General features: G+C 40.5%; 1 protein-coding gene across 5 annotated transcripts in view; it reads left to right on the top strand.

Annotated features, from left to right (window-relative positions):
• The window catches only part of LOC111143975 (sulfatase modifying factor 1), a 101,687-nt gene that overhangs the window by 22,754 nt on the left and 51,927 nt on the right, over window positions 1-27,006 (top strand). For 3 of the 5 annotated variants that reach the window (XM_022498019.1, XM_022498018.1, XM_022498017.1), the window contains 3 exons: window positions 22,270-22,352; window positions 24,253-24,375; window positions 25,128-25,242. In XM_022498019.1, coding sequence (XP_022353727.1) covers window positions 22,270-22,352; window positions 24,253-24,375; window positions 25,128-25,242 — 321 coding nt within the window. Of the gene's footprint in view, window positions 1-17,704; window positions 17,819-22,269; window positions 22,353-24,252; window positions 24,376-25,127; window positions 25,243-25,406; window positions 25,807-27,006 lie in introns of those variants that run through there. The other 2 variants (XM_022498020.1, XM_022498016.1) reach the window with 2 other exon arrangements.

Genomic DNA, 27,006 nt, shown 5'->3' with positions numbered 1-27,006 from the left:
CTCATAAAGAGGTGGAAAATAGAAAAACAAAAAATTGTGGGTAAGCTAGGAGTTTGAGGGTTCAAAAAAACAAAGAGGGAAGGAAATGCGGAAGAGGCTGGAGGTAGTGAGAGAATAGAGGAAATGGGGTCAGCCTTCCTTTCAAGGGAGACTGATTAAGATACAGAGATTGAAGACAGGAATTCAACCCTAATCTTCCTTTGTTACACAAGTTCCCTTTCAGTTGCCTGAGCTTGGTCTTTATGTGTTGGCCTTACTGTTCTTGTTCTTCTCTATTGTAAGCAGCAGTGCCAGAAAAATGAAACCGTCTGGCTCCTGTTTTTCTTTCTCTTCAAATGATTGTAGCAAAGGTGGTCAGGGAGAGAGGAGATACAACCAGACTTGCTCTCAATTCATTTACAGGAGAATCAGGCCACTTTTTTATATGTATTTTACATAAATGTTTTTAAAACACGACCGAGCTATTTGAATTTCAGGGATTTCGGGGTTTTTTTGCTCGTTACAAGTTTTTATTCTAAGTCTATTATGTATTCCGATACACTTTTTTTTTTTTTTTTTTTTTTTTTTAAGGGGCTTTGAGGTCACATTGGCCTAGTGTTGATGAGCCAGCAGCTCAGGATGTGGTGCCTTGTTTTAAGATACGGAGTTCAGATGACGGAGGGCCTTTGTACTCATTTTTGTAATTTGCTCTTTTGGATACAGGGCCTCTTGTCACTCGAGAACCTCCAAGCACATTAGGCATAAAGGCAAAGGCAGATTATTGCTAGGCTCTGAGGGTGCCCTGTAAGTACCCAGCGAAGTGTGTGTGCTCGTAACCAGGATGATAACAAGCAGCTCTCACAGGAGCCTAGTGCTGGTCTCTTGCTTAAATGCTCATAATGGAAAAGCAAACCTTTTAAGCGTGTTTAGAAAGGGCTGGAATGAATAAAATGCATCTGTTGATGATTTGAGAGTGCTAAGTTTTTGTTTTTCAACCTCTTCTTAGGTCTGACATACCCTCATGCATCACACCTTTTTTTTTTTTTTTTTAAATATTTTATTTACTTATTTGAGAGAGAGAGAGAGAGAGAGAGCATGAGCAGGGGCAGGGGCAGAGGGAGAGGGAGAAACAGGCTCCCCGCTGAGCAGGGAGACCAACAGGAGCTCCATCCCAGGGAGTCCCCAGACCCTGGGATCACAGCCTGAGCCCAAGGCAGGTGCTTAACCACTTAACCGACTGAACCACCCAGGAACCCCTACCAGACCTTTTATTAACCCGGTGTTTCCAGAAGCACAAGACAGGGATGGTCCAGGAGAAGATTTGAAGTGAAACAGGAGATGAGTTCAGGTAGTATGTGGCAAAACCTAAGATAATCCTGAATCACGGAGTGAAAACGTTACTCCCTTTTCAGATCTCTTTCAAGACCTGTGTAAGTCAGGACAGAGTCTCATTTCAGGCGGAGCATGTCGTTAACACTCAGCAGCACTTGTTAGTCTCCTGTTAAACAGACAAAATCGGCCTTTGAACCTTCCCCAGGCTACAGTAGCTAACTTGAATTTTGTAACATTGTTTACTTCCATCCAATTATTTTGTAATATTGTTTATTTTCATATAATTATTTTAAAAGTTTCATATAACTTTTAAGTAAATGTAAATTATTTTAAATGTTATAAATCTTTTGGTGACAGGTTATACCAGTGATACAAATTTTCCGTAAAAAAACAAAACAAAACAAAACAAAAACAACACACATACAGAAAACCACACAAAGCAAATGTTTAGCTTACTGAGTTATCCTGAGGTGAGCATGCTTGTAATGATCACCTAAGTCAGGAATTAGAATTTCTCTGCCTACCCAGTAAGCCCCTCCATGAGCCATAGCCTTATTGCCCTTTTCTTTTCCTAGAGTTGCCATTATCCTGCTTTATAAAGTAAATCCTTCCCTGAATTTCTTTATAGTATTATCACCAGGTGTACATCCCAAGGCTGTGGTTTAATCCTATCCACTTAAGGGTAAATTTGTGTCTTTTTCAAGACTCTTAGGGCATCTGGGTGGCTTAGTCAGTTAAGCCTCTGCTTAAAGCTTAGATCATGATCCCAGGGTCCTGGGATCAAGCCCCATGTTGGGATCCTTGCTCAGCAGGGAGACTGCTCTCCCTCTCGCTCTGCCATTCCCCTTGCTTGTGCTCTCTGGCTCTCTCTATCTTGCTGTGAAATAAATAAGAAAATCTTAGAAAACAAAAACAAAAACTCTTTTAACCTTTCCATTGCTCCATCCTCCTCCCCAATTTTTCTATCCCTAACAATTTATCTCTGGAAGAATCCAGGGTGATTAACCTATGGACTTTCCTGCTGCAGCTCACCTGTTTTCCCTGTTCTCTGCATTTCCTGCAAACTGGTAGCTGGATCCACAGGCCTGATCAGACTCCTGTTTGAACCCAATGGCAAGACCTCAGATAATGGCATTGGCTGTGCACATTGTTCTTGGGTTTTTGATGTTGTTATTCAGTTATTCTGTCTGGTTTTATGCATACATTTGGGGAGATCCAAAAACGATGCTACTGTGGCTGTCATCTTAGGTCGTTTTTTTTGTTTGTTTTTTTTTTTTTTAATTTTAAAGATCTGAGGCAAGACAATGAACTGGCTTTTAGGGTTTGCTGACAAAAATATCTGAAACTGTGTGAATTTAATGGTTTAAAACAGAGCATATGTGCATGCTGAAATTTTCTTCGTTGTGATTATTATTTGAATGCCTAATTAATTTTAATTAATCTTAATTAATATAGCTATTAATATAGCTATATATAGCTATATATAATATATAGCTATTATATATATAATATATAGCTATAATATAGCTATAAAATTAATATAGCTATAAAATATAGCTATAAAATAGCTATTAATATAGTTATTAAATCCTAGAAAGGATTAAGGCTAGTTTTGGTTGCTGTGTTGTTTTTGTCTTGGGGTATTGGTATTTTACTCAAGATAACCTTCTATTGTTGAAATAAAGGTAGTGTTTAAAACATTTAATATTTTAAAAGTATACTTCATTTTAATAAGTATGTTATTAAAATAGCTCATAAATCTTTGACATGAGGGATGGCCATGAGGTGGGGAGAAAACAGTTGCTCTTGGTGGGAGCCTGAGAAACAATGATTATCTCTTGGTTTGTGGTTTGACACTTTCTGAATTTGCTAACACTTTAACGAAACAAATTTTTGAATATGTGTCCTTGATAAAAGAGGAGGCTAGGTTATTTTGAGAAGTTCTTTTTAACTGAAAACCAATTTCCGTGAGGAATCAGAGTTACCAACTCATCTTCTTCTTCTTCTTCTTTTTTTTTTTTTTAAATAAAAAACAGTTTTGGGACAGCCATATCCTGCCCAAGTAAATGCTGGCTGCAGCGTTATTTGGATGGTGCTGGACCAGGACAAAAGGCAGGAAATAATGCAGCCTGATGGTCTCTTACATAATCACCACTGGGTGAAGATTCCAAGCTAGAAAGAGAGCCGTTAGTAAGGATGTGATTCAGTTACCTAAATGTGCATGGATTGTGATGAGAAATGCCTTGGGGCCCAGCAAGATTCTGAGGTCATACCCCAAAAATAATTTTTAGAAAAGCTTTACTAAGTTAAATAGTATAAGCCAAGCCAGAAACTGTTCAGAAAGGCAAGTTCTAGTACGTAGGAAAAGTAAATTAAAATAACTCAAAACATGTGCCTGGTGGATAAATTGCTCAGCCTCATTTTTGATGTTAGAAGTTTTACTTTTCTGGTAGCTTAACCACCATTTCCTTGGACAACCTCAGTTCAGCTTTAAGAATTTTCTTCTTTCACCAAGACTTTTTTTCTCAAATTGATTTGGGGGCTTGTTTATTCAGAAAAGCCATGAGGAAAAGATCACAGTCTTTGAGTGAAGGAGACCTGGTTTTAAATCTCCGCTCTGCCTCTCACCAGCTGGTTTTGAGAAAAGTCACTTCTTTGCTGCTTTTTTTCTTTTGGACTTCTCAAGTTCGATGCTTTGTTTTGAAAGTTTGGGGCCATTTTTTTTTTTATTTTTTATTTTTTTATTTTATTTTTTTTTTTAAAGATTTTATTGATTTATTTGACAGAGAGAGATCACAAGTAGGCAGAGAGGCAGGCAGAGAGAGGAGGAAGCAGGCTCCCTGCTAAGCAGAGAGCCCGATGCGGGGCTCGATCCCAGGACCCTGAGATCATGACCTGAGCCGAAGGCAGAGGCTTTAACCCACTGAGCCACCCAGGCGCCCCAGGGGCCATTTTTTTTTAAGCATTTTGATCTACGGATTTCTTTCTAAATGATCTCTTTAGTTCCACAGGTTTTGTAATACATTTGTAATTGCTTGTATCTTAATATTTTCTAACGTCCATTATCGGTTCTCTTGGTGATTCTGTTCGTTTTTGCTTTGTATCTTTCAAAACTTTGCTGTTAAGCTTGGAAGTGTAACTGTGTAAGTGTGGAAGTATGTCTTTCCTGTTGAATTTTGACATATAGGGATTCTCCTTTTGTCTAATAAGTTTTATCTTCAGATCTATTTTTTATTATCTATGTGGGTGTATAAGCTTTCTTTTGTCTAATACATACTTTTTCATCTCTTCATTTTCAGTCTTTCTATATCTTTATGTTTTTAGGTATATCTCTTGTAAAGAGTATATGACTGTTTTTAGAAAGTCCGTTCTGACAGTTTTTGTCTTTCAGTCAAGAGATAGTTTTTTTGTGTTTATGTATAGTTTATTATGATTACTGATATATTTGACTTTATTTCTTCCATTTTATTCTTTGCTTTGTCTTTAAGTTTTTTCTCTTCTTTTTTCTTCAATTTCTTGCATATTTTTCCATTTCTTCCTTCTTCTAACTTGACTTGTATCCTTAGAAGTTAGATACTGTATGTCTCTTCATTTACTAGTTTAATTATCTATTTTAATGCTCACATTTAAAGTCCAAATTTTAGTCCCTTAATACTAGGACCTTGCTGGCATCATCCCCATCCAACTTCTGTATTTCTGATACCCACTATTTCATTCTAATTTGTTCTCTTCCTCCAGTGCTTAGTTATTAATCCATTTCTATCTAAACCTTATTTGGTTACTGCTATCATTACTACGATCTCTGCCTTCCTTTCTGCATCTCAGACAGAATGTATCTTTTGACTATAGGACATCTTTAGGTAGTAAATGTTCTTATTATTAATTGTTTTAAAATATCTTTAATTGTGTTTTATTATTGAAAGATATTTTCACCTAGTAAAAACTTAAGGTTGGCGGTATGTTTTCTCTGCACTCTGAAAGGAGGATTTCACTGTTTTCTGGCTTCTCTTGTTACCATTCATACACAGTCTGTTGCTGTTCCTTTGTAGGTAATCTGGTTCTGGATGCCCCCTCCTTTTTTAAGATGTATTTATTTATTTGAGAGAGAGAGTGTCCATGTGTGATTGCACAGGTTGGGGGAAAGGGCAGAGGGAGAGGGAGAGAACTTGAAGCAGACTCTCTGTGGAGTGTGGAGCTCCTGGCCCCAGCCAGGCTAATCCCATGACCTTGAGATCAAGACCTGAGCCAAAATCAAGATTTGGATGCCTAACCAACTGAGCCACCCAGGTGCCCCTGACTCTGGCTGCTTTTAAGATTAAATCCTGTCTTTGTTATTATACAGTTGGTCTATAATATTTTTAGGAGTTGATTTCTTTCATTTACCTGGCTTGAGTGTCATTGGGCATCATAGATCTGAGAACTGGCATTTTTTTAAACAGCTCCAGACTATTCTTGACCATTATTGTTTTGAATACTGCCTTTCCCTCGTCCTCACTTACCTCTCTCTCGGGGACTCCAGTTAGACATTGGTCAGCCTTTGTCAGTCTCTCTTCTATGTCTCTTAAACCCACTTTTGAACATATAGATGTGTATTCCATTTATTTTTTTAAAGATCTTATTTATTTATTTGGCAGACAGAGATCACAAGTAGGCAGAAAGGCAGGCAGAGAGAGGGTGGGGGAAGCAAGCTCCCTGCTGAGCAGAGAGCCTGATGTGGGGCTCGATCCCAGGACCTTGGGATCATGACCCGAGCTGAAGGAGAGGCTTAACCTGCTGAGCCACCCAGGCACCCCGTGTATTCCATTTATATTTTTCATTTTAATTTGTTGCTTTTTGGCTTTATCTTTAGTATTATTAGTAGTTGCTGTAAGGATTACTATATGTATACCTAACTTCTCATAGTCTGTCACAAGAGTTAATATTTTAACACTTCAAGTAAATATAAGTGCCTTGTAACCATATAAGTTCCTTTACCCCCTGCTGTAGTTGTCATATGTAGTACGTCTACATGCATTGAAAAGGTTTGAGATGATGTTACATTTTGCTTGCAACATCCACACACACATGTGCGTGCCCGCACACACACACACACACACACACACACACACATTTTTAATTTAAGGAAGAGATATATTGGGGTGCCTGGGTGGCTCAGTGGGTTAAGCCTCTGCCTTCGGCTCAGGTCATGATCTCAGGGTCCTGGGATGGAGTCTCGCGTTGGGCTCTCTGCTCGGCGGGGAGACTGCTTCCCCCTCTCTCTCTCTGCCTGCCTCTCTGCCTACTTGTGATCTCTCTCTCTGTCAAATAAATAAATAAAATCTTAAAAAAAAAAGAAAAGAAAAGAAGAGATATATTATATTTACCCAGACCATTTCCGTTGCACTTTATTCCAGAAGCTCCCTGTTTTTCTTGGGTATCATTTCCTTTCAGCCTAAATAATTTCCTTTAGCATTTATTTGAGAACAAGTCTTATATCCATGAATTCTCTTAGTTTTCCCTCGTCTGAGAATGTTTTTACTTCCCTTCATTCCTAAACGCTATTTTCACTGAATACAGGGCTCCGGGTTGGCACTTGTTTTCTTTCATCACTTAGAAAATGTACTTACATTTTTTTCTGGTCACATGTTTTCAGCCATTTGAATAACTGTTTTCTTATACATATTGGTATTACTAATTTCTGGCTTCTTTCAAGATTTTAAAAAATCTTGTCTTTGTAGTTTGATTATGATTTGGACATTTGGACATTGTTTTCTTGGATATTAAAGAGTATCCTATTTGTTGAGGTGCTTGTGTCTGTGGATTTATGTCTTTAACCACATTTGGGGAGTTTTCAGCCATTATGTCAAATATTTTTTGCAGCATTCATGTCTCTTGTCTTTTTAGAACTCCATTGCATGAGTGTTAGATATTATCCTACAGGTTCCTAGGCTTTGTTCATTGTTTTAAAATGGTTTTTTCTCTCTGTTCTTCAGATTGTGTACTTTCTATGGATATGTTTTCAAGTTTCCTCCTTTTTCTGTCATTTTCTTTCTGCTCTTGAGCCTATCCAGTCAGCTTTTAATTTTAGATATTGTATTTTGTAATTCTAAAGTTTTTTTTTCTTTTTTCTTTTTTTTTTAAAGATTTTATTTATTTATTTGTCAGAGAGAGAGAGGGAGAGAGAGCAAGCACAGGCAGACAGAATGGCAGGCAGAGGCAGAGGGAGAAGCAGGCTCCCCACGAGCAAGGAGCCCGATGTGGGACTCGATCCCAGGACGCTGGGATCATGACCTGAGCCGAAGGCAGCTGCTTAACCAACTGAGCCACCCAGGCGTCCCTAAAGTTTCTTTTAAAAATATAGTTCTCGTTTCTCTGCTGAGAATGCCTATCTTTCTTTCTGTTCATTGTAAGAATATTCACCTTTACTGCATAGCTGATGGTTATAACAGCTGCTTTAAAATCTTTGATAATTCTAACATCTGGGTCATCGTGGGGTAGGTACTGGTTCAGTTTCTTTTCCCTTCACTATTGAGTTTCAGGTCCTGTTATGATTCTCAGGAGAACATTGACTTTTTTTTTTTTTTTTTTTAAGGCTATCAGTCTGGTAACATGGTAGGTATAGACCACAAGCTTTGTCTTGACTACTGCTAGTAATGATTTTGTAGTTTTGTTTGTTCATTCCTTTTACTCCAGCACAACCCCGTGGTTATTATTTTTTTTCTTCACTGATACTAGCATTTTGCTTGTTTTAATCAATTTCTTGTAAGGGTAATAATGCCTACCTAGTAGAGAGTATTGTAAAGACCAAATTAAGTAATGTGTGAAGAGCCATCTAATACAGTACTTAGCACATAAAAAGTCTTTTAGTAAATGTCATTATGCTGGCTTCTTCCGGTGCACTGTCTCTAATTGAAAATTGAGTTAAATTTTCTTTGCTTTGCTTTACTATTCCCCATTTGTAAGATTTGATAATGTCACATATAGCACTATGCCAAGTTGCAATGATATTTTGAAAGGATTTGCTATTGTGGAAGAAATCTTTTTGGATTATCTCAGAGCCCTTGGCTGGAGGAGTATCAGTGACATTAAGTGACATATCCTTTTTTTTTCTTCTTTCTTTTTTTTTTTTTATTTTGGTGGGGTTGGTAAAATATACAAAAACATAAAATTTAACATTTCAACCATTTTTAAATGTACAGTTCATTGGTATTGAGTCCATTTCCAATGTTGTGCAGTTATCATCACTATACATTCCAAGAGTTTGTTCACCATCCCAAACAGAAACTCTCTACCCAGGAAGCAATAACTTCCCATTCTCACTTCCCTCCATCCCCTGGGAACCTTGATTGTATTTCATGTCTCTATAAATTTCCTTATTCTAGGTGCCTCAAGGAAGTGTCCTTTTGTGTCTGGCATACATTACTTGGCAAATGTCTTCAAGGTTCATTTATGTTACAGCATGTATCAGATTTCATTTCTTTTTAAGGCTGAATAATATTCCTTTGTTTCTACAGACCACATTTTCTTTATCCATTCATCTGTTAATGGACATTTGTATCTTTTCCAGCTATTTAACATCTAATTGCTGTTTTGGCTTTTGTGAATAATGCTTCTGTGAACATTGGCATTCAAGTGTTTGAGTCCCTGCTTTCAGTTCTTTTGTGTATCTACAGTGACATATTGTTTGAGTTGTTTGGATTCATGCCTCCTTGATTATCAGCCATTAGCCCTGGGGTGTGTTCTTTGACTTCTTCCAGTGATGGAAATGAGACTACCTCCCAATGTTTGAAAGTTTGCTTTCTGGTGTAAAATGTGGTCTGTTTTAGCAAACAATAAAAAATGTTCTACTGTCTTCTAGATACTGTGTTATTCCTGAGAATACAGAGATGAAAGATAGCCTTCCCCCCGGCTCTTTAGGTGCTCAGAGTTTAAGGAATGTGGTAAACCAAAATTCAATGTTTTCTTTCATTTATGAATTTTTAAAAAAAGATTTTATTTATTTATTTGACAGAGAGAGATATCACAAGTAGGCAGAGAGGCAGGCAGAGAGAGAGGGAGAAGCAGGCTCCCTGCTGAGCAGAGAGCCCGATGTGGGGCTCAATCCCAGGACCCCGAGATCATGACCTGAGCCGAAAGCAGAGGCTTTAACCCACTGAGCCACCCAGGCGCCCCTGATTTAATATTTTTTTTATATCAAATGTTTTAGAGAGATAAAAAGGAAAACACATACATCATTTGTTTTAAAATTATAAAAGTAGGGGCGCCTGGGTGGCTCAGTCGTTAAGCGTCTGCCTTCAGCTCAGGTCATGATCCCAGGGTCCTGGGATCAAGCCCCACATCGGGGCTCCCTGCTCAGTGGGAAGCCTGCTTCTCCCACTCCCACGCCCCCTACTTGTGTTCCCTCTCTTGCTGTGTCTCTCTCTGTCAAATAAATAAATAAAATACTAAAATAAAATAAAATTATAAGAGTATATGAGATCTGTACAATCCTGGAGTGTCCTGGAGGTAGCATGAAATAACATGGAGAAAAGAATTAGAAAGGGCATTGGCAGGTGCTGTAGTAAGGAGTGCTGGGGTAGAGTTAGGGGAGGTGCCTGGAGAGCTGCGTTTGTTAGGTTGATCAGGGGAGAAGGCCTGTGTGTGGAAGAGACATTTAAGAGGAACCTTGCAGATGTGGAAGAACTCATTTTGGGATCAACTAGAGAAAAGCATCTGGTAAAGGGCCTACTATATTCTTACACTCTAGCCACTCAGCTTTTTGCTTTGTGTGGTCTGGTGTTAGCTATGTTTACTCTGGGAAGTCCATTTGAAATGCTCCTCTTTTGTCCCACATTCCAGAGTTAGGTTGTTCCATTTATTTGTTCTTGTGGTTTCTTGTGCTTTCTCTTTATCTCATTTATCTCACTCATGATTACTTGTGTAGGTATTTGTTGAATGCCTTTCCCTTTCCCAAGTACGTTCTGTGATGGTGGGAGAGAATGCAATCTACCACTCTATTCCCAGCATGGTTACTGTCACTTAATAAGCAGTAAATATCTGCCCCCTGCCCCCCAAGAAGAAAGAATGCCATTTGGGTATCAACTGTTGGAGCATTTAGTTTTTGAAAGCTGCAGGGCTCAGACCTGGTATGAACCGTCTCATGTTGGAAAGTTGCTTTTCCTTGGCAAGAGAACACTGACTTAAGTCAATCAGCATTGATGTAGGTTCACTGTAACTGAGTTATTTGGGAAGGGCAGCCAGGGCTGGCTGATTGGATAAGATAAGAAGAAAACATAGTCACACAACTGTATTTTGTGTCTGTTTTTGAAAAGAGTAGTTGGCTGTCTGATTTAGGAACCAGTGTGTGGTGTAGGCTCAGGAAGCAAAGCTTGATAACCCTGGAAGGTGAGAACCCAATATAATAGGATAACAGGGCCCAGTTTTTTTTTCCCAGACTGCTCCAAAGTAAGGCATCTGATTAGAATGAGCATGAATTTGAGGCATGCTGGTGTTCCAGATGCTCAGATTTGAAATGTCTCTTTAAGTAGTCCTTAAGTTTCTTGTCAAGTCATAGGTCTTTTGAGAGCTGACTTGGATGAAGTAATAATGATAATAATGATTCTGACATCCTGTACCTCCCAGATGTTGCTGCTTGCATTGTAAACCTGTAAAGTGAGACAAAGATTGACTATTAAGTAGGGGAGTCATGCCCAGGAGATACCCAGCTTTAAGAAAAACTTACGTAAAAGTGAGAATTTAGAATCGATAGAATTTCAAAAACATCTCGCAAAAAAACCTTCCTCTTATAGATGAGGCAACCATGGCCCAGGAAGGGAAATGTCTTCCCTCAGTTCTAGATAATGTTGAGGGTGGCACTGACCTTTTAGCACTGGAGAACCATCCTAGCACCATTCCTATGGTGTAAAACTCATAAGCCAGGGGCTGAGTCTCTCTCTGTCTTTACAAAAAGATATCCCACTGAAAGACTATATCTACAATTGGTATTTATCCAGAAAATGTCACCCAAAGTGGGGAAGGGTTTCGAAAACATGGAAACCTCAGGAACACGTGAATTTATTCATTATAAAATTTTTATCTTGTGTGTGCTGTGGGCCAGACAGTATTCTGAGTGCTGTGGATACAAAAGAGACCCAGGTATAAGTCTTCACTCTCTCAGAGGTTATAACTCTATAGGACTCTAAACAAGTGAACTTCTAACAGTGAACAGTCTAACAGACAATTATGAATAAAATGAAACAGACTTAACAGGATGGAAAGTGACTGCAGAGTAGTGTGGTTGGGTTCTTTTGGCTTTTCTATTTGTGGGGTCTGGGATGGCTTCTCTGACACTTGAGCTGAAACCTAGATGAGGAGTAGGAGCCAGCATGACCCGTAATGAAGGGGGATGAACAAGGGGGATTGTGATGCGGGGGAGGGTGATGGTTAGGTTGGAAAAGTAGGCAGCAGGTGGATTACATAGGGCTTTGTAGCTCAGAGAAATTTGGGTTTCTTCTTAAGTGCATGAGAATTTGTTGGACTTAGTTAACATTTTAAAGGGCGTGCTCCGGTTTCTTCATACGTTTTGTCATAGTGGGTGAGACTTGTTTGGGCCATGGAGCAGGGTGGTAGGAGTAGAGATGCTAAAAGTGGTCTGATATTTGGAAGTGCATCTGAGCCCATAAGGGGAAAAGGAGGGGGGGACTCAAGTATGACTACTGGGTTTTGGCCTAAGCAACTGGGGAGATGGTGAGTTCTTTGAGATGGTAGAGTTTGGAGAAGGTTGAATAAATTACTGAGCCTAGAGAAGACTAGGCACTGAGTGAATTAAATTTTTCTACAGACATCTGAAAGGAATTTGATTTATTCCATGTGATCCTGGAATAAATAAATAAATAAAGCCTAATGAGGGCCAGCAATTGGAACGTCTGGGAAACATTTCATTTTAGCCTTTGATTGGGAACCCTCTATTTATTAGAGTGATCTGGACATGTGAAACTGCCTGCAAGGAAGTGATGAGGGTCACCCGAATTATTCAAGCTGAGACAGGGAGACCATTTATTGGTAGGGTGACCATGTAATTTATTGTCCAGATCAGGGCATTTTTGAGAATGAAATGGGGTGCTGTTAATTATGCTAGATAACAAGTGTAAATCTGGATTGCCCTGGTCATGTGAGGACCAGTGTCTCTCCTGCCTCACCTGTTCGTCCTAGGAACACTGTAGAAAGGATACCTTTGGGTGTAAGTTGAAATGAAGGGACCTCTTAACATCCTTTCAGAGCTAAGGTTCTGAAGATCTTTGGTGTGTTTCGTTTAACAGGTAAGTATTGATGCCCAACTTTTCTGATTAATTCTTATAATACCGGCAGCCTCCTGTATGGGATGCCCTCCCCGTCCCTGCCCTTCATTTGTTCCTCCTTCTTACCTTCTATGGGAAGCATTTGCAGAGTAGCACCCCTTGACTGTTGATGGATGCCCCTCCTTGGGCTTCCGTAGCTCACTGAGTTCTTCCTGGTCACAGTACTTAATGCAGGCTTAAAAATCATCTACTCATTTGTTTGTCTTCAGCCCCAGGTTGTATGATCCACTTCTGTACCCCCAGGGCCCAGCACAGGGCTGGCATAGGGCAGATGTTCATGGAATGTTTGTTGAATGAATGAATGAGTGAATGAATGGAAGATTGTCACCGTAAATTGGTTTTTATAGATTTCCAGTAATGTACTGACACCCACGTATGCATAAGAGTATGTATCTCTTCACTGTTTATTACGCTAAATCTACACAGCAAGCCTATTATATAAGTTTTTGTTTAAAATATTTTATTTATTTGACAGAGATCACAAGTAGGCAGAGAGGCAGGCAGAGAGAGGAGGAAGCAAGCTCCCTGCCAAGCAGAGAGCGAGATGCGGGACTCAATCCCAGGACCCTGAGATCATGACCTGAGCTGAAGGCAGAGGCTTAACCCACTGATCCACGCAGGCGCCCTATAAGTTTTCTTTTTTTGTACTCGTTTTACTGGTTGAGGAAACCAAGGCTCAGAGAGGTTCAGTAACTTTTCCCATGTCACATAGCTAGTAATTAGGAGGAGACGCAGGACTGGAACCCACTAACCACTTGGCGAACTGCTTGGTTCAGTGCATACTGTGTCTCCTTCCTCAAAACTTAACCACATGTTATAGTTTAAAGATTTTGAAAAGTTCTCCAATAAAACGAACAAACAAGAAACTAGTTTAACTTGATTAGCCCAGTGCCTTCCTGACTACGTAGACTGCTATGACTGTGGAACCGCTCCATCACCACCTCCCCTTTACCTACCAACATTTTGTCGTAAACTGTTGGGAAATTCTTGTATGGTGGAAAAGAGTTATGAACTGAAAATCTGCAGTTGTAAGGTTCTTTTCCTGGCTCTGCCTACCACCTTTTCAGGGCTCTTTTTTTTTTCTTTTTTTAAAAGTTTTTATTTTATATATTAGAAAGAGAACACGAATGAGCAGGGAGAGCAGCAGAGGGAGAGGGAAAAGAGACTCCCCGCTGAGCAGGGAGTCTGGGGGAGGGAGGTTGGCTCATTCCAGGACCCTGGGATCCTGACCTGAGCTGAAAGCAGAAGCTTAATTGACTGAGCCACCCAGGCACCCTAGGGGCTCATTTTTTCATCTGTAAAATGAGGAAGTTTAAATAGATAGCTTTCCAGAACCATCCCACCTTTAAAACTCAGCAACATTGTAAGCAGGCCTGCCTTCAGTGTGCAGCCATTCTGGGGAAGCCTGGCATACCTGAGTGTTAGAGTCAGGTTTCCACTCCCTGCCAAGCCTGTGTTTGCTTCAGCAGCTCTCACAGAGCTTTGCAAGATACACAGTATTGTTTTTTTTTTTAAATTTGCATATGTTTCCTACTCTGCGTGCTGTCGTCACACGGAGAATCAGCAGTCAACCTTCCTGTTGCTGGCCCAGGGTCCAGCTGCCGGCTGAAATGTTCATGTCAGGCTGGTACCCTGAAGAAGTCAGCCTTGGGAAGCTTTTAGAATTTCTGTGCTCCTGCAGCCCTAGGCTGAGATGGGCACGTTCTGTGCCAGCCTCTAGTTTCAAGGGGCAGCACTCGAACCATCATGCCGTGCGGCCCTCTGCAGAGGCGTGTCGGGACATCAGGTGGGAAGTAGATAATCTCTGGCTGTGCACCTGGGCTGCCTGGGTAGCAAGAGTCTTTGTCCTCTTTGTCATGATGCTTTTTGGGGTGATGACTCTCCTCTTTTTCTTCTCTCTTACCAAAATTAGGTGGGATTATTCATATTCTGATTTCCCTCCAAAAAACCTGTGTGAGAGAATTTCCCATTCTTTGGATGCATTTACTATATTCTGTCTTCTCTTTGCCTTTTTTTCTCAGAAGCTTCATAGCTTGTAAGGCATGAAGGAAAAAAAAACCGCATTTAAACTTAATGCAGTTTCCCTCTTTTATACACTGAAAAAGATCTAAGTAAGCCACTAGCAATTTAAGAGGCCTAAATGGAGTCTCCTTGTAAAGAATTATAATAAATACCTTGCTCTAGAGTGCCGTGAACTTTTATGTATGCTCAGCCCTCTTTCCCGAGGGTAACTAGCCACAAAATCTATTAATGTTATAGATTAAAAAAAAAAATACATCGTGTATCTATGAACATGAGTTTTAGCAAGAGCTTATTAGAGACTAACGTACCACTTCTAGATATTTAGCAGAAACAAAAAAATAAAAAATGTAAGTGAAGATGTTTGAAGATGTTCACTGTATAATTGTCTATAATAGCCAAAACAAAACAAAACCAAACCAACCTGAGTGTTTCAATGTTAGAAGATTATTTGGTAAATTATGATATAGCAGCATGTCAAAATATTATGTGTGGCCACTAAAAATGTTTATTGTGAAATTCACATTAAACATAGGAAAGTATTTAGTAAAATTAATGAAAATGATCAATATATAATTTGGAAAAAATATGTTAAAATGTGTATGCTTATTGATGAAACTAGAAGATGATTTTTAAAAAGTTTGCAGTAGGATAATGAATATAAGTATTTTTTTGATTAATAAATATTTTTAACATTTCTTATTTTTGTTTTTTCAATGTAAAATTAAGTCTCTTAGCTCTGTTAAAAATATAAAACTTAGAAAATCTGAAAAAGTTTGTTTAGAAATTAAATTTAGAAATTAAAAATGGCACCTACAGAAGAACATTAAATATCACCCATAATCTCAACACTCAGAAATAACCATTGCAGACATTTCAGTATGTGTACTAACTAATCTTTTCTTGGGGTGTCAGTGTTTGTGTGTCTATAGGAAAATATTTTTAAGTAGACTTGTATACACATACTTGTAAGTGACTTTTTTCACTTTCTGTAAAGGGCAAACATTTATCCAACAATTACGTTTTCCCCACATATAATTTTTTTTAAAGATTTTATTTATTTATTTGACAGAGATCACAAGTAGGCAGAGAGGCAGGCGGGGTGGGGGGCAGGGAAGCAGGCTCCCTGATGACCAGAGAGCCTGATATGGGGCTCCATCCCAGGACTCTGAGACCATGACCTGACCCGAAGGCAGAGGCTTAACTGAATGAGCCACCCAGGCACCCCCACATATAGTTTTTAATGACCATTCTATTCCTTCATATGGATGTACAAATAAGGGACTCAATCAGTCTCCTCACTCTGTATGCATGTGATGTAGCCTCTTGCTGAGTATTGTCAAATTGCTCTGAAGATAGGTTATATCAATTTACATGGTCACCTCTTTGCTTAAAGAAGTAAAAAATTATTATTATTATTATTTTTAAAGATTTTATTTATTTATTTGACAGAGAGAGATCACAAGTAGACAGAGAGGCAGGCAGAGAGAGAGAGAGAGAGGGAAGCAGGCTCCCTGCTGAGCAGAGAGCCCGATGAGGGACTTGATCCCAGGACCCTGAGATCATGACCCGAGCCGAAGGCAGCGGCTCAACCCACTGAGCCACCCAGGCGCCCCTATTATTATTTTTTTAAAAGATTTTATTTATTTACTTGACAGAGAGAGAAAGAGAGACAGATCACAAGTAGGCAGAGAGGCAGGCAGAGAGAGAGAAGAGGAAGCAGGCTCCCCGCCGAGCAGAGAGCCTGATGCGGGGCTCAATCTCAGGAGCCGAAGGCAGAGGCTTTAACCCACTGAGCCACCCAGGCGCCCCAAAATTATTTTTTTAAAAAGTACTTTTCTCTTTTTTCTTTCACTGAAGCAACTCCCAAATCAACTTTCCCCATACAACTGACAACAAGTAAACTCCATCACTCTTAATGGTTCTTTGAGCCCAAACATTCCTTGGGCCATTTTTTGAACATTGGGTATAATGAGTGACTGTGCATCCACTCCTGTCTTAAGGATGTGTAATGAATGTTTATAGAGTGTACTGATTGTTGCCATATGGGAATTTGGTGTGTCCTAGCCTGAGGGATTTCACTAAGAACTGAAGCAAAAAGTTGTTGAAAATTTTCAGTTACATTTTAAGTTTCATAAATATTTGTACTCTGTTTGAAAAAGGATGCATTTTTCTCCTGCACAAATTCTACTAAGTAGTGAAGGTACCTAATTTAGGATTTAATAACATAAGCTGTCAAACCTGACTACCTATTTTAATGATGAATTTCTTTTTACTCTTTATTCAAACCTGGTTCTTTACTTTCCACATTTGTATTGAGTGCCAAAGGAAGAGATTTTTTACTCACTGTGTGCTTTTCTACTCCTTTTGATTCCTTCGGAATTCTCCTCCAGTTTTATTTATACTTCATGAATTTGAACAGATCTGTAATTTCTCATTGTTCACTGGTGCCAGTTGAAAATTCTCTCAGGCTCTTTTTATAGGGTAACTGTCATGTTTATACTACGTTTCAAGAAACGTCCATCTTTTTTATTTGCTTGTCTAAATGCATTTAATTTTTAAGAGAACAGTTGTAAAGTTGTGAACTTGACATCTTTATGCTTTAATATGCATAATTACACAGTGCTCTATCCCCTGTGCCGACTTTATTCTAGGCTGTGTGTGTATAAAAAGCATGATTTACCACCTCTGGCAAGAATAAAGATACCTTTGATATCTTCTCCATTTCTTTTCTTTCAACTGTTACTACAAGTCTGGTTATATCCCCAGGGAGAGGTGAGAAAAGCTGTCTTTGCGCTGGGAAGTCCATTTCTCAAGGGGACATCAATACTCACATGGATCCTATTTACATTGTAATTGGTCACTGGCTGTCTGGTACAGCTGTTTCAACTTAAAACCCAAGGCAGTTGCTATGGAGATGGTTGACTAGAAATAGGTCAAGTTAAAGTCCTTTCCCCCTGGATATAAGGAAGTGCTGTAACAACTCTGGAATTGTCTCAGTTGAACAGAAAATCTGTAGGTGGGCAACCACACTAAAAAAAATAACGTTCTCTTTGTAGGATGAGGCTCATCATGGATGCCAGTCTTCTCATGTTGCTTCTGCTACTCTGCAGGCAATACTCCGGAAGACTCTTCGTGTTAAAGCCAAAGAACTAGAGATACCAGGATTTGCAGTATGTCCTTGATTCACTGGCTCATGTATGACTCTCAGAAATCATTTTATTTCATAAGTTCCCAAACATAGTAGGATAGCATTTATTTTTAAGACGCTAACCAGGAGTTCAAGAACAAGTTTTTAAAAACACAATGTTAACAGTGACATTTGGAAAAGGAAGGCACCTGGTGACATTGGGATGTGCCATAAACTGGGCTGGGAAACATCATGGCTTTCTTAAGGCCTGATTCCCAGGGTGAGTGATGTCCTACCTCTCATCGCATCAGTCCTCCTGTAGGGTGACCTCGATTACCTTTTCTTTTTCTTCATTGTGTGTCAGATGGGGAAATGGTTCCTGATTGTGTGTCTGATCATTACAGTGGGGACTTGCAGTCTTCTTTGCAGACAGGCACGTGGTGTAGGTACTCTTACAGGTTCCCAGGCTTTGTCTGGTTTAGCGTTTGGTGAATGTGGATTCCTCCTGCGTCTGCTATGCCCATCACATCCTTGCCCTGCCCCCTCTGTGGTGCTACTTGCTTTAGGGAATGGGTTAGTTTATGTGTAGATGGTTCTCACATCATGATTGTGATGGAAAATGACAACTATACACTTTTCTTGACAGTTCTTTGGAAATGACACATGTTCTAATACTTTCTTCAGCCGATCTTTCTTCCGAAAAGGGTGAACTGAGGGTTGGCTGGGGCCCGTGCTGAAGAAGTATTAGAGGGAAGATTTTCACTGATTAGAATGTATGTTCTTTGAAAGCTCTAAGAGAATATTGCAACATGCAATAACAAGTGAATAACAGTAATAATGTTAGCTAACACTGTGTCATTCTTACTTTGTGCTAGGTAGTGTTCTAAGCTCTTTATGTTCATTTCTTTATTTAATCCTCACAACAGCCCAGAGAAGTGGATAGAAGTGTTACTGTCCCATTTTACAAGTGAGGAAACAGACCTAGAAAGGTTAACCTTTCTGCCCAAGATCATGCAGCTTGTAAAATGTGGTGCTATTTTTCAGGCTCAGGTAGCCTGGTTCTAGGCTTGGATGTGCTTACTGCTATGCCTCTATGAGCTATATATTAGCATTTAAGGAAGACAGTCTCCCCCCCCCCCCCCCCGATTATCATAGTGCAGTGGTTATTCTGCATTTGGCAATGTCTGGAGACACTTTTGGCTGCTGCAATTAGGTGGGGGATGGTGCTACTGGCGTCTAGTGGGAAGAGGTCAGCAGTGCTAGGAAACATCCTACCGTACACGAGACAGCCCCTTGCAACAGGGAATTATCTGGCCTAACATGTCAGTAGTTCTGAAGTTGTGAACTCTTTCTATAGTAATACATGCTCAATCTTAAAAAGTATATTACTCCCGTAGTCTTGACCTCTGTGAGTGCAAGTATATTCTTCCAAGTTTTTTTCTTCTGAGTATACTACCATACATTCACATGCATGTATTATACAAAAACAGAATCAAATATGTATTCTATTCTATAGGCCAGCTTCATGAGATATTATATACATTATTTCAACTTCAGAGTGTTTTTTGATAACTGTATGGTGTTCCTTTGGATAGTTGGATGCCAAGGATGGGTTATTTTGTAATTTTTAATTAGAAGTAATATAATACTGTAGATATATCTTTGTTTATGTACTTCAGATATTAATATCTTGGAGAAAAACTAGGTAGTGGCCTTTGGACAAGGACAGTGTTACGGTGGTGCTCCACCCTACACGCCCCCCCCCCCCCCCCCCCCCCCCGCCGATCTGGAGTCAGTCTGTTTGTCCTGTCTCACCGCACACATCACTGAAATTATTGATCATTGCATAGCTCCGTAACTCTAGTCGTGTAAGCTGGTGGTCTGTTTGGGATGGGTTGCTAAGATCATGTGAAAGATTTTAGAAAAGAGGAATCCTGGGAGAAATGAAAGCAGATATCTAAAATGAAGGAAGTGTGTATGGGTAGAGGGAGGAACTGAGGCAGAACTCTAGCACTAGTGTGTGCAAGGTGGTCCCTAGACCCAGCAGTTGGAGTTTTGTAGACAGTTTTGAAGGAAAATGAAGTGACTAGCTCCATATTTTGTTCCCAACTTTGTGCAATTAACCATGTTAGATAAATATGTAAAATAAATAATTTAAACACTATCAATAAACTGTCTTAAGTCATGCTCTGTGGATTCCTGGGAGTTAAAGATCTCTTTTAGGAATCAGACTCAGTGGCTGGCAGATAGTGAGTGCTCAGCAAATGTTTGTAGCCAGAGTGAATTGAGGGGAAGAGGAGAGGAAAAGGGAGGTCCCTGGAGCAGCCCCACCAGGGTCTGGTTTATATCAGCCAGCTCCATGGAAGCTTCCCTCTGAACAAGGGGGTGGGAAACCTTGGGACACATGGGCCATTAAAGCTTGTGTTTGGCTGTCTTCACTACAGCTATTCCTATGCGGACCCTGTGATTCAGCATTTCCACTCCATGGTGTACAGTCAACAGAAATGCATATGTATACTTGCTAAAAGTCATGAGCTCCTTAGAATGTTCGTAGAAGTGAACATTATCCATCATAGCCCCAAACTGGAACCTACCCAAATGCCCATCAGTGGTAGAAGGGATTAATAAATCAGTTTTAATTGCTACTGATGAAATGTTTCAAAACACAAAAGGATACAAGAAAAACAGATATTCCACTTTCTACTGCTTGGATTTAACAAAGGTTAACATTTTGTCATATTTGTCTTTAGTTCTTTTATTATTTTAAGACACAACCTTCTGGTGGCCCATCTCATCAGTGTTGGGGTGGGTTGGGATTGGGTGAGTGATCTGAAGATACTGAAACACAAGAGTGGGATAACCTGGGCTTTCTATACACATTTTCCCTTGGCATGGATTGAATTACCTGTCACCGGACCATAAACATCCAGCAGTCTAGTCAGTGAGAAAATCCCTGTATGAAATAGAAATAAGCTGTACCTTTTGCCTCTCCTGGTCTCTGAAAAATAAAACACTTTGCAGTGGTGTCCTTAAGGACACTATACCTCTTTTTGTTGAAATATAAGAGAATTTGGTTTTTCCCATCAAAATGTCATTGGAATACCATGAATGTTTTGGTTGTACTGATGTGAAGAAAAGAACAAGAACAGAGTTTGGTGTTTTCAGTGATTGCTATAATTAACAGGAACACCATCCCCTCCTTCTCTTCCACTCAGCCCAGCTCATCAGGATGCAAATGATTGACAGTAGCATTATCATGGGGATAACCTTGAGTCTAATGTAGTATATATTACAAGAGTCGTTTGCAAATTTCTGTTTAGTTAGTATTAGCAACAGCGATGATGAAGATTTTTTTACGGCTCTCCTCCAGTCATGAAGCCACAGTTGAGGCTACTTCTCTTTAGCGAGTGCGTGCTAGTGCTAGGTGGTACTTGTCAGCCCTTTGTGGATGTTACATTTCTTCCTTGTCATAACCCCTGAGGTGGCTGTTGTTATAATCTCTATCTAAATGTGAGTAAACAGGCGTGGGGAGGTTCATTAGGTTGCCAGGGGTCACACCGTGAGTAATTTGAATCTTGTTTTCACTGGCTCCAAAGCCAAGTTCTTAACCAGTCACTAAATGAGGGCCACTTGCTCTTGTTTCTTGGGTTATTACTAGAACGGTAAAGTAGGAGTTAAGGTTGTGGGAACATTGGGTAGAGCACTTCCTAATCTTATGGAATTCAGTCTCCTCTGTAGTCTGAGGTAGGTGAGGCAGAGGTCCTGCTCCCATTTCGCAGATGAGGACTGTCAGGAGCCAGATAAGCAGTGTACTTGCTCTGGGACACACAGCTGATGTTGGGCTGGAAATTAAAGGAGCGTCTTTGAAACACGCTCCAGCTTTTTCCCCTGTGCTTGAGCTTGGCATCTGACCACGTTAGTTGACCTTAAGCCCAGCACTTAGGTTGACTCTGTTTCCCCATCTTTTAAGTAGGAGCCGTACAGCCTGTCTCTCACTTCTTAGAGATTATAGAGGAGTAGCCAGCACTGCATGTTTTAAAATTCTTGGAGGGGTGCCTGGGTGTCTCAGCTGGATGAGCGTCTCAACTCCTGATTTCAGCTCAGGTGGTGATATAAGGGTCATGAGATTGAGCCCCTTGTAGGGCTCTGTACTCACGCGGTCATCCGCTGGAGATTCTTTCTCTCCCTTTCCCTCTGCCCCTCCTTCGCTCTAAGGTAAATACATAAATCCTTTAAAAACATAAAAATTCTTGGAGATACACACCATTTAAATATATATCTATTTAGTCATTGTGGTGCTTTATGATATGGAATAATACTCATTTATTGAAGATTTATTTCCATATAAATCTTTATTTTTGATACTCTGGTAAAAGTATTTGATAACTGAAATGGAAGTTGAAGATCATGAATTTTTTTTCCCCCTGCACATACTGGGTCAGTGTTTTTCTAGAGTCATCATAGCTAACCTCAGCTTTTCTGGGTTGTTTTGAGGTTGCAGCTGCTCCCTGGTGGTTACCTGTTAAAGGCGCTAACTGGAGACACCCAGAAGGGCCTGACTCTACTGTTCTACACAGGTAAGATTGGCGGTTCTTTCCCCAGTGGACATGTTTAATTGCCAAGTAGATTACTGTGCCATTGAAAAGGAGCCCAGTGGCCATTTTCAACTGTAAAAGGGTGAGAAGGACAAACTCTAATTGGTTGGTAGGAAAATAAAATAGGGAATAATACATGTGAAGACCCAAACACTGTGCCTCACTCATAGAAGGTTCTTACTAGGTGGCTTCTTCCTTCCTCATTTGGCCAGTCGAAGAGCTGCCTTTGAAGATTTTTTTCCCCCTTTGACAGGCCTGTTACAAATCTCTTGACATATTTAATCTTCGCAACCTGTCTGTTTGCTCTCTCTCATGAGCGGGTCACTATGAGGAAGAAGACCGTCTGTCTTATGGATAAGTAGTTGTGTCTGGCCAGGTGGTCGCTGTGGAAGCTCCAGCCTTGGGAATAGGATTCTTGTGATCTCCAGGCTTGGACTGACATACTTTGAAGCCACCATCTGACTGAAAAACCACAGAGCTGCAAGTCGGTCAGCAAGTCTCCAGGGTGGCAAGGAAATAATTATCTCAGGCAAAAATAGAGTAGCACTTTAAGCCCCGGAGATGGAGAAAGGTTGGGTCAGGACTCAGCATCTCGACAGCCCAAGAAAACTGTTCTCCTAACCCACTTTTTTCAGATGGGAGTTTTGAGCCTCTATTTTTGACAACGTTTCTGGTTACTGCCCTTGTTGCCAGGGAGCTGAGCGTACATGAGGTTCAGCTTTAGGGCTGTAGTCCCTTGACAAAGGGCAGAAATCTTGCCAAGCGTGAGCCGGCAGCCTTCATAGTAGAAATAGACTGTGAGACAGACAGTCCTAGGATTCTTGGGTACCTCAGGTCGACCGGGCCTCTTAGCTCCCAAGTGACATTTTCTTTCATGAATTTAATAGAAGAAAAAGCTAAGGCAGAAGGAAAACCCAGAGGGGATTATATTTTACCCACTGACTGAGTCCATTTTCTTAGAAAAGCACATCTCTCATCATTGCTGAAAACAGTCACTAACACATATTAGGTACTCAGTAAACATTTGTTGAAAGAGTAAATGAAAGTCCTGGTGGAATTGCCATAGGGAATTCAAAGATGTTTCAGGAATGGACTAGGAGTGTGTAGTCCACTTGAAAAAGCATGAACAGCGAGTTAAGGCTATGTAGTGCTATGTGAATGTGTGTTTCCCCTTATTCTCAAACTTCTCCCCTAACCCTCCTTGTCTTTCTATGCCCTTAGAAAAAATCCTAATTTGGAATCTGCTAGCATGAGGCACATATAGCCAGCTAATCTGCAGTAGAAAGACACGAAGTTTAAAGCCAAGCAACCTTCCTCCCCCAAAGGAGGGGGAGGAAGCAGGACTGAGCAGAGGGAGAAGCCAAGACGACAGTGCAGGCCCAAGAAGTCCCCACTGATCCTTAGGCAGCTTTGGGGTAAATAGGGCCCTTCGGATGGAGCTGTGGTAGGCTGAAAGGACTGATTAGTCATTGGTGGTTCTCTGCAGCTGTGGAAAGCCCTGAGGGAGCACTCCCAGCAGCTGGAGCAGCACTCCTCCCTTAGAGGGCAATGTGGGTGGTACATCTCCACATCCACCTTACCAAGTGAGATTCTGTGGGGGTCCGGGCCTGCCCACAAGAGAAGAAGAAATGTGTTGAGTCTAGTTCCAAGAGGGATTATAACCCATTTGACATCGCAGCCTCAAATGGGTTATAATCCCTCTTGGAACTAGACCTGTGGTAGAAGGTGACAGATGTGGCACAACTGGGGCTTGAGTTGGGGTCCAGGACCACCTTTGTGTCCCGGATTGAGCTGAGGGGGATTATGGGCACTTCGCTGCAGCCGGTTCCCGTTTCCTGTTACCGTTCGTGCCCCTCCTCACTCCGCCTTTGCTGTGTCCCAGGCCTGACCACCCGGTCCTCCACGTCTCCTGGAATGATGCTGTTGCCTACTGCACGTGGGCAGGAAAGCGTCTGCCCACGGAAGCTGAGTGGGAGTACAGCTGTCGAGGAGGCCTGCAAAATAGGTACTTGGAGGGTCTTATCTTACCGATGTGTGTCATGACCTTTTTTTAAATCTGTGGCACCTACTTTGGCTAGAAAGTTGATTTTAAGCAAAAATAACAGCTTATTCTTCCTAGGCTTTCTTCATCTCTATGGGCCTACTTAGGAGACACTGATGCATGGGTCACCAGTGTCTGGTGAAGTGTGCTCCCCACAGCCCCAAAGTGTGCTCCCCACATTCAGCCCTCCACTCTTACATAGTCCTCCTCAGAGCCTTTCAGCAGGCTGCTTTGCCTTTAGGATTTTCTTACTTTAGACAGCTCCCGAAGCAATGGTATTTCTCTGCTTCTAGAGCCATGAGACAGAAAATTCATGTTTAGGTCACAACTTCTAGGAAAGGCTCCTTAAAATAGCAGAGGCTTTATAAAAAAGTGTGGTGTGATGCCGGCTGATTGTGCTACCATATAAGTCCAGAATGATGCCTACTTTCCCAGCCTTCGATAAGCCCTTCTCTTAGCTATGTGATTTATTTCAGGCCTCTTGAGTACTCGGGAAACACGGAGCTTGTTGTGAACTTGATATGAGCTAGTTGTGCGGAAGTTTAAAAAAAAAAGTCCTGGTTAAAAGCTTTGTTTGTTTATATATTTGAAATGTAAAACACAGTTCACTCAGAACAAGTGAGCAATGCTCTTTCGTTCTTTGCATTCCTTCTCTTGACTTTAATCCAGAAGCCTGTGCCTGTTTGACAGGCTGATGCCTGTGTCTCTTCTGACAGACTTTTCCCCTGGGGCAACAAACTACAGCCAAAAGGCCAGCATTATGCCAACATTTGGCAGGGCGAGTTTCCTGTGACCAACACCGGGGAGGACGGCTTCCGAGGAACTGCCCCTGTGAGTAACGAGACTTGGGAAGGTGGGCAGCAGCTCCTGAGAGCGTGGACAGGAGTGGAAGGCATTGCTCACTCCCTGACCAGTCTGCTGTCCTTTTCCTGTTTTCATCCCCTCGTGCACATGGCAGCTGCTAATAGCTAACCACATGTTTTTTTATAACACAGTTTTCTTTCTGATTCCATCACACTTAATAGAAACTTTGGAAAACAGGAAGAGGATAAAGGAGAAATGATAAGGACCTGGAATTTTGCCACCCAGAGATCACCCCTGTTAGCATTTTGGTACCTTTCCTCCTGCTCTTTTCTGTGTTCATGATGCTAGGAATGGCCAGACATTAGTGCTTGCTGTGTAACAGGCCTGGTGCTAAGCCGTATGTATGAATTCTCTCTTTGAATGTGAATTCAGCTTTGTAAGGCAGGTACCATTTAGTTTACACTCATTTTCCAGGTGAGCATTCCCAGGGATGGAGAGGTTAACTGACTTGCCCAGAATTACACGGGCTGGAAAACAGTGTGGTTGGGTTGAACTGGGTCGGTTTTTTTCCAAAGCCCATGCTCTTAACTCCCATATATACCAGTGTATATTTTTCTGGTGTTTATGTAGATATATATATATATACACATATATACATGAAATGTATAAATACATCTATATGTGTACACATACATATACATTTATATATGTATACATTCATATATATGAAATGTATAACTATATGGTATATATATGCTTTTGGGGCATGCTGAATACAGTGTTTAAAATCCTGTTTTCCCTGCTTAATATTAGGAACTTTTTACCTGTCATTAACAGTTTTTCACAAATATATTATCTTTTTAACAGATGAATAACTTTATATTTGAATGAGCCCTAAGTTATTTGTCTCTTATTAACAAGTCACACATTTAGGTTATATCTGTTGGGATGTTTTTGGAGGGTTTATTTTGCTAAATAATATAACAAGGAGTATCTTGTACATGAATATTAAATTGTATCTCTGATGGGGCGCCTGGGTGGCTCAGTGGGTTAAAGCCTCTGCCTTCAGCTCAGGTTGTGATCCCGGGGTCCTGGGATCGAGCCCCACATTGGGTTCTCTGCTCAGCGGGGAGCCTTCTCCCCCCCCCCCCCACCCAGTGTCTGCCTCTCTGCCTGCTGGTAATCTCTGTCTGTCAAATAAATAAATAAAATCTTAAAAAAAAATAAATAAAGTGTATCTATGATGATTTGTTTAAGATGGATTCCTAGCAATGAAATTAATGAGTCGAAGACTAGAAAACTTTCTTCATAAAGGTTTTAGAGATATACTGTTTTGCAGAGGGCGTGTGGCTTATTTCTCTCCAGAAGCGTATGCGAGTTCCTTTCTCATTGCTTTTCTGCTGGTAAAATCGTACACTAATGAAGCAATGTTAAAAACATTTCGTTTTCCCTTAACAGTGAGAAAAGAAATCTTGTGGTGGGTAAATAGGACCTTACTGGGTTTGTTGTTGCAGAGAATAATTTTCTTTCAATACTCTTTCCAACAGCTGTCATTTTTTTTCATATTTGTATTTTTGTTTCACACAAAAATAATTCTTCCAAAATTTACTTTAAAAATGTAACACAGATACATCGTTTGGAAGATGGCCAAATGACTCTAAAACTTCAACTGAAATAATAAAGTAGTGAGAGAGAAAGACCAAGACATTTTTGGAAAAGATAAAAGATGAGGAGACACTTGACGTAGCAAAAATCTAAAAAATATTTTAGTTTCATTTTTTGGCAATTAAT

This window comes from Enhydra lutris, unplaced genomic scaffold (genome assembly GCF_002288905.1).
Source record: "Enhydra lutris kenyoni isolate GAN:26980312 unplaced genomic scaffold, ASM228890v2 scaffoldscaffold10, whole genome shotgun sequence".
NCBI lineage: Eukaryota > Metazoa > Chordata > Mammalia > Carnivora > Mustelidae > Enhydra > Enhydra lutris.
This window is presented reverse-complemented; position numbering and strand designations above follow the sequence as displayed.